General features: G+C 41.0%; 1 protein-coding gene across 2 annotated transcripts in view; it reads left to right on the top strand.

The window, feature by feature from the left end:
- The window catches only part of TAMM41 (TAM41 mitochondrial translocator assembly and maintenance homolog), a 54,165-nt gene that overhangs the window by 4,369 nt on the left and 30,049 nt on the right, over window positions 1-19,747 (top strand). For both annotated transcript variants that reach the window (XM_089678703.1, XM_089678704.1), the window contains exons 3-4: window positions 5,124-5,216; window positions 17,893-18,043. In XM_089678703.1, the coding sequence (XP_089534829.1) occupies window positions 5,124-5,216; window positions 17,893-18,043 (244 nt within the window). The remainder of the gene's footprint in view (window positions 1-5,123; window positions 5,217-17,892; window positions 18,044-19,747) is intronic.

The raw sequence follows: 19,747 nt of genomic DNA on the forward strand, positions 1-19,747 counted from the left end.
GATACAGTTGTAGAAATAACAAAAAAGGGAGGAACAGAGAGACCTGAGACCTGCAAATGTAATATCTAAAGCATAGTTCTCACAATCTTGGAAATAAAGAGATGAGGAACAGGGAGGCCAGAGACATACTCATATAATATCCGTAGCATAGTCATCACAATTCTAAAAAATAATAAAGGGTTGAGGAACAGGGAAGCTGGAGACCTGCTAAAATAAAATCCGTAGCATAGTCCTCACAATTCTAGAAATAATAAAGAGATGAGCAACAGGGAGGCTGAAGACTTACTAATATAATACATGGCATAGTCCTTGCAATTCTAGAAATAATAAAGAGACAAGGAACAGGGAGGCTGGAGAATTACAAATGTAATATCCATAGCATAGTCCTCCACAATTTTATGAAGGAATAGCATTCTCTAAATGGAGAACTGGGGGATGAATGAAAGGTCAGCCTCTTCCATTCATGAACACATTTCATTGATGGAAGCTATAGTACAGCTTCTATGAATAGAGGAGTGGGGCAGAAAGGGCAGGCATAGTTTGCACTCTTGGTGAGTGTCTGTCACTCCTGCAGTACCAGAAGATTATGGGAGGGGACAGAGAACTTCAGATTTCCACTATGGTCTTCAGCACAAGGGACCCCTTGCACGAAAGTGATATTTTTAAACAAAAAAACTTAACAACAACTGTGCCATACTTACCTGCTCTGAGCAGTAGCTTTGCACAGAGCAGCCCTGATCCTCCTCTTCTTGGGTATCTTACTGGCGCTCCTGGCCCCTACCTCCTGCCTAGTGCCCCTATAGCAAGCAGCTTGCTATGGGGGCTTTGGAGCTCCTGCTATGTGTCCATTCACACACAGAGCATGTCTCGGGCTTGCACCCACTGTCTTCTTATTGGCTCACTGGCTGTGATTGACAGTAGTGGGAGCCAATGAGGAGGGAAAGCTGAGGCTCTCGTGCATAACGCTGGATCGAGATGTGGCTCATGTAAGTTTTAGGGGGGGTTGGGGGTGCTGCTGCACAGAAGTTTTTTTTACCTTCATGCATAGAATGCATGATGGTAAAAAACCTTGAGCCTTTACAACCACTTTAAAAGTAAGTAATGTCCCTTGTGGTTTGTTTGGGGGTTTTTTTTCATTACCTTTAACAGATTTATAGTATAACTCCAGTCAAAATGTTTGTTTTTCCATTTTGGAAAGAATGGGGAAGAGTTAGGCTGGCCATACATTATACAATTATCTTCCTATTTTCTGCCCAATTTCCTGAGATTTACCTTCAACTGTGTAGTGCAAGGGCCTGCCTAATTGGATACAACTGAAAGTGTTGTTTAGGTTTGTCCTCCTATTATATGGTTTTTGGTAAATCTAAACCAAAAATCTCCAGATAATTGTAAAATGTATGGCCAACCTTAGTATCTCTCAGATGTCAGAGGCTGTCAGTGCCCCCCTCAGTCAGATTTTCCTACACATCTTGTCACCAGAGATGCACCAGTAAGCGAGCCATTACTCCAGAATGAGGGGAAATCTTACACTTGACAGTTTTCACAAGTGCATCCATTGGAAGATATCCCTGTACTCCTGTTGATAGCTGTAAAACGTTAGATTCCCACTCATGTTACCTCCCAGTAACAATATTCACCAGGACAAATATTAAGTGTAGGTCTTTCATGCAGGGTATAGATAATAAGGACCTTATCCCTTAAATTTAGGCTGGATTTCTACTTTAAATAATTAGAATATGGACAGCGCCAAAAACAATCACCTAACCAATGTGAATATTAATATACAAAATTGAAAGAGCTACTCACCTAACACTTAACCAGGTGTGCATATAACTCAAAAAAAAAAAAAAAAAGAAGGTAGCTCTCTATTCTAAATTTCCACAGTGTATAAACCAATCATATGTAAAAATCAATAAAAATTGGTTTCAATAAAAATCATATATCACGTGAATTATCCCCAATAAAAGTCGTGTCCTTATATGAAATTATTATAAATAATTATAAAATGTTCAACACCAAATCCAAAGTGTTTGTTATGTTCAATGTTCTACCTTCATGTGAAAAAACAAATCACCGTGCACAAATCCACCACCAGATAGATTGAATAAACTCAGTTTATTTATTGGTGTTGGACATTTTATAATGAATTAATTTCATATAAGGACACTGCTCTTGTTGGGGATAATTCACGTTATATATGATTTTTATTGAAATCTGAAACCAATATTTATTATTTTTATTGATTTTTACATATGATTGGTTTATACACTGGAAATTTAGTTAGCGCGCTACTTTTTTTTTTTTTTTTTTTTTTTTGGATTTCTACTTTAAATGCAAACTAAATCTACTCCTTAGCATACACCCACAAGTGTCATAAGCAGTAGCACTGCTTTCCCAGTCAATGCTACATCCCCACTGAAAACCTGCTACTCCTTGGTATTGAACACACATACACATTCTCTCTAATTTCTACATTGCAGTATTTAGTTCTTCAGGGGTCGGTTGCAAGGACTGTTGTACTGGTGGGTTTGGTGTACCTAGCAGTATTCAGATAGAAAACGTTCAGAAAGTAGATTTTTGTAATGGCATGGACTAGGGTAATGGGCCAGAGAACTGACCACAAGTTGCAGCACTGGTTTATGACTGTTATGCAGCTGGAAAGGTAGTTTTGTATTTGATTTGTAAATTCTAGGTGTGCTCTAAGGGTGCCCCATATATGATGTCTGTCTATAAACAGGACAGGATATGTAGGTAGGCTTTTGTTCATGCCAGTTTTATTTTTCTCTGCACGGACCATGGGGTTGATTTACAAAATCTGGTGTAGCTCTACATAGAAAGCAATCGGCTTCCAGGTTTTTTTTTTTTTTGTCAAAGCTTAACCACTTGCCTACTGGGCACTTATACCCCCTTCCTGTCCAGGCCAGTTTTCAGCTTCAGCACTGTCGCACTTTGACTATTGCGCGATCATGCAACACTGTACCCATATGAAATTATTGGGTTTTTTTCACACAAATAGAGCTTTCTTTTGATGGTATTTAATTGCCGCTGGGTGTTTTTATTTTTTGTGCTATAAACAAAAAAAAAAGCAAAAAATTAAAAAAAAAAGATTTTTTGTTTCTATTACACAATTTAGCAAATGGGTAATTTTTCTCCTTCACTGATGTGTATTGATGAAGCGGCACTGACTGGCGGCACTGATTGGCAGCACTGATGGGTGGCACTGCTGGGCACGGATTATCTGTTTTCTAACAATTGCCGGTTATCGGCAGTACTTTCCTCACGCTGTGACAGCATGAGGAAAATTCAGCAGACAACCGGCAACTGCATTTACCCAGTGACCTGCTGTGTCATTGGACACAGCTGATCGTGTGTTAAAAGGCTGCTGTGATTGGCCTTTTACCACATCACGGGATCAGCTGTGTCCGTAGGACACATCGATCACGGAGATTGCTGTGGGTGTGCGGGAGGGCGTGTTCTGGGAGGACGTCGCATGACGCCCTCCCAGAACTAGACAACCACGCTGTAGCCATCATTCGGTTGTCAAGTGGTTAACTGAACAAGCTGAATGGCTGCCATGCACAGCTGCACCAGATTTTGCACTCTCCAGTTTAATTAAATCAACCCCATGTCTTCAAGCTATGGTAAAGACACAAAATAGAGCATAGCCTTCATAAAAAAGGTGTTTATCACCAGTTTACAAATCAAGGCTAGGTTCAGCTTTACAAGAATTAATAAAAATAATAAATGCACATTTTTGCAGGAAAAAAATTTATTTATTTTTTTTACAGGGGCTTGCAAAGCAATGCACCCATGATCGGTGGATTGTGTGTGTGCGTAATGTCTGGCTCCTGCAGACACTTCTCCAGCTCTCTGCCCATACCTTTTTGTATGGGTTTTAATTTAGAAAGCTGCAGTTAGTGTCATTGGACTACAAGTGCGCTTATTACTGCACTTGTATTCCATTGAGGACCACAAGTCTGTTAGCCCTGGATGTGTATTTCATTAATTTACAGATCTCTGTGAATGAATGATGCAGCTGTGTGGGCAGACAGCAATTGTGGGAGAGAGGAATGGGTGGGGAGCGAGTGCTTAGGAACATGTTACACCCTAAATATGGATATAACATGCAACATATTCCCACAGGTGAACTTAGCCTGTAAAATATTTTAGGGATGCTATTTTCCTGTAAAAGCCATCCTTGTGTAGACATCCAAAGTGTCTGATACTGCTGCTGGGTGTCGCCATCTTTAGATGTGATGTCAGCAGTTCCAGCAGACTAAGAGCTGTCTCTCAAGTATTTCTGTTTACTTCTCCCCCCAGCAGCTACATAAAAAAAGAGGTAAAGGGAGAGACAGCGGAGCTGGGCCAGCATAGAGAGCTAGAAGAGAAGGCTGTGATGTGCAAGGAAGGAGTGTGACAAGCAACGTATTTGACTCTTCCTGGAGTAATCATGTTTGCTAGCAAGTTTAAAATCACATTTTATGCCACTGCGGGGAAAAAAACACTCTGTGTAAACGCTCTGTTTTTCTATGATTTACTGGCAACCTTTTAAGTTGGTTGACATGTTCTCTATAAATATAGTAAGCAAAGTCATGCAATTTATTTTATTTATAACCCTGTGGACAACTGTACCCCCTTACAGACATCATTTTATACTGTCATCAAACTTTGATACAGCAGTTTCAAGCACATTTGTTTTTGAGAGCACATGATATAGAAACCGTTAAGTCTTGGCTTTGGGGAGTTACAAGATAGTTCAGTTATTCAGATTAAAGTGAGATGGTCCTAAGGGACCCAAAAGTCCTTTTTCTTAAATACTGTGACTAATATTACTAAAAATCGAGGAATAGGTCTTGTGCTTGAAGAAAGCAGTACTGTATGGATCGGTGTGTAAAACAAAAATGTGCAATTAGAACTGTACAGTGTTTTCACTTTCAGGTTATGGTGTGTTTTACAGCATCTTTCTCCTCTATCTTGTAGCATTTTAATCAATACATCAATGCATTTTATATTAAAAGAGAGTATGGCTTGAATATCTCCTGATTTTGTATTCAAGGTCCAAATGAACTTGTACTGTATATATGGGACTTCCTTGTCACAGCTTAATGTCTTATTTTCCCCAGGTCATCAAATATGGGATCGTCGGTACTGATACTCTCATTGAAGACTTGCTTTATTGGAAGACTTTGTACATTGCTGGTCGTTTACATAAACCGGTAAGATGGGGAGAATGAAAGCTGGAGAAGGAATCATGACGGGAAATGTTTTTTGTACTTGCAGAGGTAAACCTTAAAGTGGTTGTAAACTTCAGACATGAAAATTGAACAAAGCATTATTCCTCTATAGTGTGCACTTGTTTAAGTCCAGAGCACTGTGTCATTACTGTCTGCTGCCTAGTTCTTCTGCTATAAGCATGGGTCATTGCTGACAAGTTTTCCTGACACCAAGAGAAAAATGGTGACAGGGAAGAGACCTTCAGCAGAGTGACAGCCTCAGCTCTCTTCCTGTGTGCTGTGTCCTCTTCCCTCCAATCAATTTTCAGAGCTCTCCTCACTGATGTAACTTCAGCTTCCCACCCCCTGCTTTTCAGAGCTGAGAGATCCTGTGTAAATTTTGCACTTTGACTGGTAATAAGGGGAAACTGGCTGTAGATAGACAGATACAACTTATGTAGGATGATTTTTTTTTTTTAATCTCTGTGTACTATCAGAAGACCAGTCACTTCACTGGGTACAACCACATTAAGGACTCGTGTACATAGGTGTTTTTTTTTCCCTGTGATTGACATGCATTTAAAACACGCGCCAAACAAAGGGTAGCAAATTCCTATTCACTTTAACCCCTTGACGCCGACGTCACACAAATATGTGGCCTCACGGAACTGGGCATTTTTCTGTGGGGCCGCATATTTGCGTACCTGTCTTTGTGATGGGAGTGCGCCACTCAGCGCGCTCCCAGCACAAAGACCGTGGTGTCACTGAGAGCCCCAGGTCCCGATTGTTAGAATGGGACACGGGACTCCCGATTCCGGGCCACATGATCGCTGTGATTGGCTATCACAGTGATCAGTCACTGTACAGCCTGGCCCCCTTGCTTTTCTCTCTCTATGAATGGAGAAGAGGGATACATTGTATCTCTCTAACTCCTAGCATAGAGAGAGAGAAAAATACCTAGATCAAGGTTTGATCTAGTTCAGTCCCAGGGTTAGTGTTTGGGTCAAAAGGTCAGGATTTAAAAAAAAATTGGTGTCCGTGTCTGTGTTTTAGGTGAAAAAAAAAGACAAAAACAAAATGTGCACTATTGTTTCTGGGTTGTACTACAGGTACAAACAACAAATAGCATACACATATATGGTATCGCTGCGATCGTCAAGAGCTGGAAAATTTATTTTGGGTTGTTCGTTGATGGTAGGTTATGGTAGTAACAAGAAACACACAGCTAAATTAAAAAGATGATTTTTTTTTTACTATTTTGAGCCAGTTTTCCTTTGATAATAAAAAAAATAAAAATCAGGAGCTATCCATTACCATTTACCACCAAATGAAAGCCCAATTTGGCCTGAAAAAAGCAAGGTATAATCCACCCGGATGTACAAAGTAGTTGTGATGATATGTACGGTTTTACTAACACATGTCAATGTTGCAGAATTGTGCTTGGGCATTAAGATTTGTTTTACTCTTAGGTGTGAAGGGGTTAATAAGGCAGTACAAAGGTTTGTGCAGAGGCTTTGACCTGATTTTCATTGTGCTGCATTTTTTTTTCTTTTCTTCTTGCTGCTGAAGGGATTGGAATACTTCATGGAATATTAGGATTTAGATAAATTTCATTGTCCGATCCCTTTTTTAACCTGAAGAACATTAGCAAGAATCAAGCTCCCCTCTGAAGACCGTCCAGAACTCAATTATGGATTCTGTAGCTGGTGCATTCCTATAAAATTGTGTATTCAGTGTCACCAGTAGGGAATTGCAACCATTACTAGTCACAGTTTATGGCAGTTCTCTATACCTGTTTATTGGTTGCTTCTAAATCACAATTGGAAAAAAAGAGGCTGCTGTTGCCAATGTCCTTCTAGAAATTCTAACTCCTGACAGTTTCTCAATGCAGGCTTTATCTCTAGTCTTGTTTCAGGCCAGTGACTCAACATTTTGAAGCCTTTGGTTCAGTATATTACCCAGGCAAATAGTATTTTATAAAAGCTACAATGTGCTTTCTCAGTTCAGGTCTCCTTTAAAGTACTTCACTACCTAGGCTCCTCCTGTCTGAAGGTGCTGCTGAGGCTATGGGTTTTTCACTTTGCAAGGGAAGTTCAACTTTGAATAAGACATTTCTCCAGAGCTTTAGTAAATGTGAAGTTTTACTTTGCAAGGAATACCTAATCATGTGCAAGGAAAATTTACAAAAAATGCATTTTTGCTTGCAAATGGCTGGATGAAGGAAGCGAAAGTTTCTGTGCATATACTGTGTGTATGTATATATAGTAGTGCTCAGCATAAATGAGTACACCCCAACAGATTTGTTAGAAAACCTTTACTTTCCTTTCAGAATCAAAATGTTCTATTTGACACTATATTACAAAATACTACCACAAATGCAGGCCATTGATTGCAAACAAGATTTGTTAATTTGCACACACAAAAAAGTATTTTTCCTAACAATTTCATTTAAGCCCATGTTGCAAAAATGCACCCCAATGAAAGTCTTAGGAGCAAGGCTAAATTTAAGACAACAAAATCCTAATTAACAAGAATCCGACTACAGGTGAGTCTAACTATTCATTAAACAGGTGTCCAGGAGACAGATGATTATAAACTGGCATTATTTAACAAAGAAAACCCCTTCCCATTTCATGCTGTCAGCAATGGCACCACGTGGAAGAGAAATGTCACAAGGCCTGAGACAGAAAATACGTTTTTTACACAAGAAAGGTGAAGGCTACAAAATCAGCAAAGCTTTACTTATCAATCAGAATACTGTAGCAAAAGTGATACAAAAAATTAACAAAGATGGAACTGCAACCATCTCACAGAGACATCCAGGAAGTTAACACTTTGACAGGAGTGTCTTCTGATGAGAAAGGTTGAAGAAAATCGCCATGGATGTTCACTGTAGTTAGCTAAAAAAGTAGAAAGCCAAACTGGTGATTATTTCCCGTGACACAATACGGCGTACACTGCAGAGGAGTGTCATGCATGGGTGTTGTCCACGAAGAAAGCCTCTCCTGAAGCCCGTGCACAAAAAAGCCTGCCTAGAATTTGCCAGAGCCCATGCTGAAAAAGACTACTGGGAAATGTTTTTGGAACTGATGGCTTCAAAACTGTATGGTGTCGCATAGGCGAGGAGTACAAAGAAAAATGCATGGTGCCTACAGTGAAACATGGTGGTGGCAGTGTCCTTCTGTGGGGCTGCATGAGTGTTGCTGGTGTCGGGGAGCTGCATTTTATTGATGGTATCATGAATTCACAGATCTACTGCTCTATATTGAAAGAGAAGATGCTATTACTCCGTGGCCCTGGTTGTCATGCACTTTACTACATGACAATGATCCAAAACACACATCTAAGGCCACTGATGCATTTCTGAAGAAGACCAGGGTGAAAGTGATTCAGTGGCCAAGTATCTCTCCTGATCTGAACCCAATCAATCACCTATGGGGAATTCTGAAGAGACACGTTGAGCATCACTCCCCACTGAGCATCCAAGCTCTAAAAGAGGTCATTCTTAAAGAGTAGAAAAAGATAGATGTTGCAATATGTCACCAACTTGTTCATTCCATGACTAGAAGGTGGTGTCCTTACAAATCATGGTCATACAAAATACTAGATGTAATAGTTTTTGTTGTGCGGTGTATTCATTTTTGCATCAACTAATTTGAGTAAAACTGAAGATTTTATAATCTAAGTTGTATTATTAATCTTACTTTCATGTAATGAGCTAAACAAATGTTCTAGAAAACTCAGTTTTGTCAATTTTGGAATTTGTTTTTGTGTTCATTGAGAGATTGATCAAAATCTTACTTTATAAATAGATTAAACTTTGTCTCTGCTTCTTCGTAAGTAGGTGTTGCTTTTGCCAGGATGTACCTGAAATTCCGTGGACTTCTCTTATGCTCTCTTACAACACTGTGGAATAAAATTTCCTGTTTAGTCTGGGATGGTTCTTCCCTGGATGTTTCACAATAGGCTATACAAGCTAGTTTATTCAGGCTTATGGCTTTATCCATTGCCTTTTATAACAGTCTTCTTTCCTTTTACGATTTTTGCTCGTACAGCGTATTGATTTTTTTTTAGGAGGTAATCTGCTATAAAATATTGTTGTTATCTTTGCCTTTTCCTAGCCACCTTATGTGGAGTTAAAGGATGATCATGTCAAGCCATTGGAGTCCGTCCAAATAAAGTTATTAGAATAAAAAACAAGTCTATCTAGAATTTTTACAGGCAACCTATTTCAGGAGTTATGAAAGTCCCCCTTTATTAGAGCTAAAATATAACAAAACAAAAAACGGTTTTGTATGGTAGTTAAGTGTTTTATATCCAATAAAAATTACTATATCATAGATAAATGTTTAAAAAGGTATTGTATTTTTATGAATTTAAAGTGTTACTAAGCCCACAACAGTAAAATCAGTCTGTATATGCAGTAAAGCATGCTTGTTATACTCACTGTGGAACATAAGGGGTTTATCCTTCGCACTCTTCTCTGATCCTCCCCTTCTTTTACTGTCCCCAATATAACTCCTGATAGAACAGAGACTGGGGGTCAAGCTGCATGTGCTCAGTTTGGTGTTTATTGCTGGAGAGTTTTTTTTTTTTTTTTTTTCCTGGGAGAGTGGCCCTGTGCTGATCACAAGCAATCAGTACTGTCCAGACAGAGGGTCGGAGGTCTTGCAGCCTCATAGGGGAGAATGAAAACCCCTCCTGCAAGCTTCAACCAGTGCTCTGCTGGACACTGATAGAAGTCACAAGAGTGCTCCATGAGAAAAGGTATTTAGCAGTTTTTATTTACTAAAGTAATTTTATTTCCATGTTCTGTGTACTGTGGGAGACCAGATATAGTAAATGCAAGGTCCTGGGTTTAGGAACATTTTAAAATCGTGTACTTATTGAATTATTTTGTAAGAATTATCTTATAACTATTAAGGGGAAAAAAAGGTATATATAATGTTCTTTATATCTATACACAAATGCTTTACCTTTTTCATTTCTGTTTTAAACTTAATGGGTTGTTTTGCAAGGTGAGGATTTACATATACTTTTAGAATTTCCCTCATTGCAGATGCAGTAAGAGGGAATAGAAACGTAGGAGTCACCTAAAAACAGGAGCCATTTGCTAACGAGCTACCACCCTCTTAGAGGAAGCATTTATGGTTTGGTGGTTGCCCAAAAGTGCTGAAGTGTTACGATGGTGCTTCCAACATTTGACTGGCAACAGCAAAGGGTTTGTCAACACCAACTTGAAAATTAGAAGTTTATATAAGTTTCTTGACTTGGTGAATGAACTGATTTTTTGTTAGCCAGCTAACATAGTAGATCCTAGTAGACCTCTTTGATTAAGCCATATAAGAGTGGAACATGTTGGGGGAAGGGGGTCCAAAGGTAGGGACCACCAGTAAACCAGTCTGGTGGAGTAAACATCAATTGAGTGACATCATCAGTGTACTGCCTTTCTTGGATGATTACTGTGGAGTAGGAACAGGCTCTGGAGGTCAGGCACCTGAGAAGCATGCTGTTGGTTTTTGAGAAGTGCAGATCTTCAATAGATGCGTGAGCAGAGATGCACTGAGGTTGATTTACTAAAGGCAAATAGGCGATTCACTTTGCAAGGAAATATTCCCCTAGCTTAATGAAACCTTGCTAACGCTCATCATCCAATCATGTGCAAGCAAAAATCCAGTTTCTTTAACCACTTGCTGCTCTCCTGAGGATTCTACCCCCCCCCCCCCCCCTTACTGATCAGGCAGTTTTTTGCGTTATGGGGCTGCGTTACTTTAACTGACAATTGCACAGTCATGCAACGCTGCATCCAAATTAAATTTATGTCCTTTTTTTTTTTTTTCCACTAATTGAGCTTTCTTTCGATGGTATTTGATTGTCTGTGTGGGATTTTGTGTTTTTTTGGGTTTTTTTCTGCACTATGAAAAAAAATAAATACATTTTGAGAAACAATATTTTTGACTTTATGCTATTAAACGTCCAGTAAAAAAATAAATTTGTCATAAATTTACGCCAAATGTATTCTGCGACATGTCTTTGCTGAAAGAAAAAGTCCCAATACATGTAAATTAATTGGTTTACATGAAAGTTATAGCATTTACAAATGGCGGTATATATACAGTCAGGTCCATAAATATTGGGACATCGACAATTCTAACATTTTTGGCTCTATACACAACCACAATGGATTTGAAATGAAACAAACAAGATGTGCTTTAACTGCAGAGTGCCGGCTTTAATTTGAGGGTATTTACATCCAAATCAGGTGAACGGTGTAGGAATTACAACAGTTTGCATATGTGCCTCCCACTTGTTAAGGGACAAAGTAATGGGACAATTGGCTTCTCAGCTGTTTCATGGCCAGGTGTGTGTTATTCTCTCATTATCCCAATTACAATGAGCAGATAAAAGGTCCAGAGTTCATTTCACGTGTGCTATTTGCATTTGGAATCTGTTGCTGTCAACTCTCAAGACGAGATCCAAAGAGCTGTCACTATCAGTGAAGCAAGCCATCATTAGGCTGAAAAAACAAAACAAACCCATCAGAGAGATAGCAAAAACATTAGGCGTGGCCAAAACAACTGTTTGGAACATTCTTAAAAAGAAGGAACGCACCGGTGATCTCAGCAACACCATATGACCCGGAAGACCACGGAAACCAACTGTGGTGGATGACCAAAGAATTCTTTCCCTGGTGAAGAAAACACCCTTCACAACAGTTGGCCAGATCAAGAACACTCTCCAAGAGGTAGGTGTATGTGTGTCAAAGTCAACAATCAAGAGAAGACTTCACCAGAGTGAATACAGAGGGTTCACCACAAGATGGAAACCATTGGTGAGCCTCAAAAACAGGAAGGCCATATTAGAGTTTGCCAAATGACATCTAAAAAAGCCTTCACAGTTCTTGAACAACATCCTATGGACAGATGAGACCAAGATCAACTTGTACCAGAGTGATGGGAAGAGAAGAGTATGGAGAAGGAAAGGAACTCATGATCCTAAGCATACCACCTCATCAGTGAAGCATGGTGGTGGTAGTGTCATGGCGTGGGCATGTATGGCTGCCAATGGAACTGGTTCTTTTGTATTTATTGATGATGTGACTGCTGACAAAAGCAGCAGGATGAATTCTGAAGTGTTTTGGGCAATATTATCTGCTCATATTCAGCCAAATGCTTCAGAACTCATTGGACGCCGCTTCACAGTGCAGATGGACAATGACCCAAAGCAGACTGCAAAAGCAGCCAAAGAGTTTTTTAAGGGAAAGAAGTGGCATGTTATGCAATGGCCAAGTCAATCACCTGACCTGAATCCAATTGAGCATGCATTTCACTTGCTGAAGACAAAACTGAAGGGAAAATGCCCCAAGAACAAGCAGGAACTGAAGACAGTTGCAGTAGAGGACTGGCAGAGCATCACCAGGGATGAAACCCAGCATCTGGTGATGTATATGCGTTCCAGACTTCAGGCTGTAATTGACTGCAAAGGATTTGCAACCAAGTATTAAAAAGTGAAAGTTTGATTTATGATTATTCTGTCTCATTACTTTTGGTCCTTTAACAAGTTGGAGGCACATATGCAAACTGTTGTAATTCCTACACCGTTCACCTGATTTAGATGTAAATACCCTCAAATTAAAGCCAACAGTCTGCAGTTAAATCACATCTTGTTTGTTTCATTTCAAATCCATTGTGGTGGTGTATAGAGCCAAAAATGTTAGATTTGTGTCGATGTCCCAATATTTATGGACCTGACTGTATATACCGAGGTTTGTTTTTTTTTTAATTTTTACTAGTAATGACGGCAATCAGTGACTTATAGTGGGACTTCGGTGGAAAATTCTAACACTGTGGGGAACTGACTTGGTGTCACTGACATCCCCAGTGACACCAATACAGTGATCAGTGCTAAAAAAGAAAGCACTGACACTGTACTAATGGCACTGATTAGGAAGGGGTTAACATGAGGGGCGATCAAAGGGTTAACTGTTTGCAAGGAGTGTTTTACCAGGGGGCTGTGTCTGTGTGATTCACTGTAATCACACTTCTCTGGATGATCAGTGTGCCCGAGCTGATAGGGAGGAGAACTGTTAGTAAACAAACCAGTTCTCCTCCCCATTGGAGATTGTCAGAAATCACCTGGTGTCGGGGAGTAATTACCTGCCGGGACCCGGTAATTGACAGCCGTGGCCACAAATGGTGGCAAGGGTAGGAAATACAAAGACCCGGAAATGCAAAATCGTGTGTATATATACAGGATTTTGCGCATGTGTGGCGCCTTTTTAGCAGTATTTCTGCTATAGGGTGCTCGAGAAGCGGTTAAAACGTAACTAAACGCATTTTTTGTGTGTGTGTGTTGTGGTTTGTTTTTTGTTTTTCTTTATATATACACTATATTGCCAAAAGTATTGGGACCCCCCCCCCTCCAGATCATTGGATTCAGGTGTTCCAATCACCTCCATTGCCACAGGTGAATAAAATCAAGCACCTAGGCATGCAGACTGCTTCTACAAATATTTGTGAAAAAAAATGGATTGCTCTCTCAGGAGCTGAATTCAAGCATGTTATGTTAGGTTGCCACCTGTGAAATAAGTCCATCTGAAATTTCCTTGCTACTAAATATTCCACTGTCAACGGTTAGTGGTATTATTATAACAAATTGAAAGCAACTGGAAACATAAACTCACCCATGAAGTGGTAGCCACTGTAAAATGACAGAGCGGGGTCAGCACATGCTGAAGCACACAGTGCGCAGAAGTCACCAACTGTCTGCAGAGTTAATAGCTAAAGACCTTCAAACTTCAGATTAGCACAACAGTGCGTAGAGAGCTTCATGGAATGGGTTTCCATGGCCGAGCAGCTGCATCCGAGCCTTACATCACCAAGTGCAATGCAAAGCTTCGGATGCAGTGGTGTAAAGCACACCGCCACTGGACTCTACAACAGTGGTGACTTGTTCTCTGGAGTGACAAATCATGCTTCTCTGTCTGGCAATCTGGACAAGTTTTATCTGACTGCATTGTGCTAAGTGTAAAGTTTGGTGGAGGGGGGATTATGGTGTGGGGTTGCTTTTTAGGAGTTGGGCTTTGCCCCCTAGTTCCAGTGAAGGGACCGTTTAGGCGTAAGCATACCAAGACATTTTGGACAATTTCATGCTCCCAACTTTGTGGGAACAGTTTGGGGGTGGCCCCTTCCTGTTCTAACATGACTGCGCACCAGTGGACAAAGCGAGGTCCATAAATACATGGATGAGTGAGTTTGGGGTGGAGGAACTTGACTGGCCTGCACAGAGTTCTGACTTCAACCTAATAGAACACCTTTGGGATGAATTAGATCGGAGACAGTGAGCCAGGTCTTCTAGTCTGACATCAGTGCCTGACCTCACAAATGTGCTTCTGGAAGAATGGTCAAACATTCCCATAGACACATTCCTAAACCTTGTGGGCAGCCTTCCCAGAAGAATTGAAGCTGTTATACGGACTAAGACTGGGATGCCATTAAAGTTAATGTGCGTGTAAAGGCAGGTGTCCCAATACTTATGGCAATATAGTGTATCTGTGTCCCATAGCCAAAACAAAGTGAGAGGAAATCCCTCCAACATACGGGAATCCCAGTGTGTCACCAGAACTAGTGTCCCCATTGAATGATTTTCTCTCTCTTAGATTGTAAGCCCTAACAAGCAGGGCCCTCTGTTTCCTCTTGTATTGTAACTGTAATGTCTACCTTCATTTTGTAAAGCACTGCATAAACTGTTGGCACTAAATAAATCCTGTATTATAATAATAGTAATTATAATGTAATAATATTAGTGTTCTGATGTCAACCCAAAATTTGGGATTTTCTTTTACTTTCACTTTTGATGATAACCATCAACAGGACTAATAGAGGGGATGAATCTCCCTAATGCCACAGACAGCAAGAAAAACTGACGGGGTCTAATCCCTCTCCCTGCAAAACTAAAAATATATATATATATATATATATATATATATATATACTTATAGTTACAATTTTGTCATAATAGGGTAGTCTTTACACCTTATTCACTGAGCTAAAGTGAACATGATCTGCTGTTTTAGTAAATCAACCCCATTGTTTGTGTATTTGGGTTCTGAAAACTGCAAAGCTGTATTAGTTGATCTCCTGTGTCAAAAAACAAGAGTATGTCATTTAGCCATTTGATTTAAAATCTACAGCAGAACTAGACCCTCCTTATCCTTTTCAGCCAAGAAAGCTGCCATCTTGGCCCCTGTTTGATCTGAGGCTGTTATGGTACTATACATGTGATCAGTTATGACACCAGCCAGTTCATGGTTTTAACAGTTTGGTTGAAACCACAAACGTGACATTTGGCATTCCCAACATGCTGGGAATTTTGCTGTTTTTTAAACTGTTAAAATCAGTGGGTTTAGTGCCACTTTAAAGTGGAGTTCCACTCACTCTGTAAAAAAATAAGTCAGCAGCTACAAAAACTGTAGCTGCTGACTTTTAAAAACCAGCCATTCACCTGTCCCACGATCCCGCGGTGCCTCCTGCCACAGCCCGTTTCTCCGGCTGTCCTGTATTCTGGGCGCCTGCATCTTCAGTGTGGGCACCCGGCTGTGACAGCAGCGGCTTCACAGCCGGGTGACCACTGCACATGCACGAGTAGCGCTGCGCTTCCTGAATGGCCTCGTCGTCTTCTGGGAACTGTCATGTGTCCCACAAGACTACGGAGAGGGAGGGTAGAAGGACAACCTCCGCTTCTGATCGCCTAGGCGATCGCAGCGGAAGTGGGAACGGGTACCTCTCTGGTACCTGCTCCCCAAAGGTGCCAATCCTTAATGGGGAACGGGGGGAACAATTTTTAAAGCAGAACCTCCCCTTTTGGGTGGAACTCCGCTTTAATGTCCAATTTATTTCCTTTTGTGTAAAAGGAGTTGCATTTCTGTTGAAATGAAAGGGTCCCATTTTGTTGGATAGCTGTAACATTTCTATGTAATTGTTCATATACTAATCATATACAGTAATGATTATTTATTGTTCTGAAATGCAATACAATAGAAAATATTGTCCTGAAGTGCAATACAGTGCTCAGTTTTATCAGTAAATCCTATAGCGTCCACTAGATGGCAGCAAATGCCTTTGTTAAGCTTTATTTATACTCATCTGCTGTTTTCTGCTGCAGCCTGTTTCACCGGCTGTCCTGTATTCCAGGCGCTGGCATCTTCAGTGTGGGCACCCGGCTGTGACTGCTTGCGGCTTCACAGCCAGGTGACCACTGCGCATGCGCGAGTAGCGCTGCGCTCTCCTGAAAGGTCCCGTCATCTTCTGGGACCTGTCACGTGTCCTACGGGGAGAGAGGGTAGAAGGACAACTTCTGCTTCTGATCGCCTAGGCCAGTGGTCGGCAAGCCGCGGCTCGCGAGCCACATGCGGCTCTTTACACACTTTAATGCAGCTCTTCTGTGTGCTGGGCGCCCGCTCCCCTCCCTCCTCTCGGGCGGCCGCCCCAAAAGTCAGGACTCTGCAGCTAGCCCAGCAATGGGCAAACTGCGGGCCATATACGGCCCGGCGGACCTTTTAATCCGGCCCGCGGAGCGTGGCAAACATTGGCTGTCAGGATGTAGGCGGGGCAGCGTGACTAACTCCTCTCCTCTCACAGTCCGCCCTGAAGACCGGAACGGCGCGGGAACACGGCGAGAGGAATGTGCGGAGCAAAGGTAAGTGAATTGACACAATATGGGGAATGAATTACTATAGGGGGGGATGGATTACTATGGGGGGGATGGATTACTATATGGGGGATGAATTACTATATGGGGGATGAATTACTATGGGGGATGAATTACTATAGGGGGGGATGAATTACTATATGGGGGATGTATTTTCAGTTTTAAAAATGTGGCTCTCAAAATAAATTTCAATCGTGGTTTTGGCGAGATTTGGCTCAGTTGCAAAAAAAGGTTGCCCACCACTGGCCTAGGCGATCGCAGTGGGAGCGGGTACCTCTCAATTTCGGGTACCCGCTCCCCAAAGTTGCCAATCCTTAATGGGGAACAGGGGGGACCAGTTTTTAAAGCGGAACCTCCCCTTTTGGGTAGAACTCCGCTTTAATGTCCAACTTATTTCCTTTTGTGTAAAAGGAGTTGCATTTCTGTTGAAATGAAAGGGTCCCATTTTGTTGGATAGCTGTAACATTTCTATGTAATTGTTCATATACTAATCATATACAGTAATGATTATTGTTCTGAAATGCAATACAATAGAAAATATTGTCCTGATGTGCAATACAGTGCTCAGTTTTATCAGTAAATCCTATAGCGTCCACTAGATAGCAGCAAATGCCTTTGTTAAGCTTCATTTATACTCATCTGCTGTTTTCTGCAGGATTTATGTCTTCTATTGTTAAATACAATAATACTTAATAGACCATCTATTCCACCCACTCATGTTCTATATGCCCCAGGGCACCATCATTTTTAAAACTAAAACCTTTGCATGCAAGAGCTAATACTGTACAGCTGTGTGAGAAACTTGTCTTAACTTCTCTTTGGTGTAAAGGGCAAATCCTATAATCAGAGCTCGGATCAGTTTTATAAATGTCATATGTAACGTTTCTTTTCCCGGAATTACTGACAGATTTCATCAGTTCATGAATCAGGAGGTATGATTGACAACGCTATGTCTTATTCCTCTGTGCAGGTGAAGATCTTAGTACAGAAGGAGAATGAGCAGCTACGTACTGCACTGAACACGAACCTGAAGAGTGCTGTCATTGCTGCTTTCCTAATGTTACCCGAAAGTTTTTCTGAAGAGGAGCTCTACCTGCATATTGCTGGCCTCTCTTATTCAGGTGAGGTTTAGTATTAAGATTACCCATAAGCGGGACTAAGGGCTTCAATACTGTGTTTTGACAAGTGATGAAAAACAAGCCTCATTAGTGCTACTGTGACAGCTTAAGGGTACCAATTCAAGCGGTGAGCAAGCAGGGGCATGAAAATGTACAGTTTTTCCTAATGTCAAAATCTTTGGGACCAATGGCTTATCAACCTATTTTTCTATGGAATTTGAAGCAAGCACCTCACTATATGTGCAGATGCACTGCGTGTTATGAAGCGTGGGGGGTAGGGGGAGGCAATTATCAGGGAAATTAGCAAAACTATAAGTCACAAATTAGGTAGCTTTTCCTTCCGAAAACTCTGTGCAACAGGTTAAAAGACTTGTCCCTGTATTCCTGGGCAGCCAAGTGCAACATTTGGCAAAGTTCTGTTATGCATCTGGAGTGAAAATATATGTCTCACCTTCAGTAATAACTAGAACTACACCAATCATCCATAAAGTCCTGACCTAATACTGAGTAGGTCCAAATTTTTACAGCAAAACAGCCCTGACCTGTTGTGGCATGGACACTAGACCTCTGAAGGTATGCTGGGGTATCTAGCGTCAAGCTGTCAGTAACAAATCCTTTAAGTTCTGTAAGTTTTTTTGAGGTGCGGCCTCCATAGAACGGACTTGTTGTTCCAGCACTTTCCACAGGTGCTCAATTGGATTAAGATCTGGAGAATTTGGAGGCAAAGTCAACATCTCAAATTCATTGTTGTGTTCCTCAAATCATTCCTGAACCACCCCTGTCAGGGAATACCATTTCTATGAAGAAGTGTACTTGGCCAGCAGCAATGTTTTGGTGGGTGGTACATATCTAGAAACCATATAAATGGCAAGACCAAGGTTTCCCAGCAGAACATTGCCGAAAGCATCACATTGCCTCTGCTGGCTTGCCTTTTTTCTCATACTGCATCTTTGTGCCATCTCTTCCCCTGGTAAGTAATGCACACGCACCCCGCCATCCACATGATATAAAAGAAAACATGATTTGTCAGACCAGGCCACCTTTTTCCATTTCTCCATGCTCCAGTTCTGATGCTTACGTGCCCATTGTAGGCACTTTTGGCAGTGCACACTGGTCAGCATAAGCTCTCTGACTTCTATGCAGCTACACAGCCCCGTACACAATAAACTAGGATGCCCATTTTTTTTCTGCTTTCAACACATCAGCCTCAGGGACATTGTGTTTACCTGCTGCCTAATTTATCCCACCAACTTTTAGATGCCATTGTTAGGAGACAATCAATGTTATTCACTTATCATTCAATGGTTATAAAGTTATGTCTGATCAGTGTATACACTCCAGCACTTGTGGTGTCCTATTGCTCCTTTGTCCAGACATTTTCTGGGTTTCGATCTGTGGCCATTTTGATTGGCCAGGCCGAGATGACTTGGGAGTTTATTTCTGCAGATGCTGAAACTGTACATTGTGCTGCATGTGCACAGATCGGTGTACATTGCGAGTTGATGGGTAAAAATACTTTAATACAGAATATGCATAGGATCTCTCTTCTGTATTAAAAAATCTACCACAGTGTTTGCCAACATTTATCGTAATGTTTCACTTTAAGAAGTGGTCAGGGTCAGGATTCATTCCCTTGTAGTGTGACTTTAGAGCAGCCAGTGGGGGATTTTATGACTCAGATTGTAACCTTATAATAAATCTGTCTCA

This window comes from Staurois parvus, unplaced genomic scaffold (assembly GCF_062004578.1).
Source record: "Staurois parvus isolate SC_StPar_1 unplaced genomic scaffold, SC_StPar_1.0 ptg000209l, whole genome shotgun sequence".
Taxonomy (NCBI): Eukaryota; Metazoa; Chordata; class Amphibia; order Anura; family Ranidae; genus Staurois; species Staurois parvus.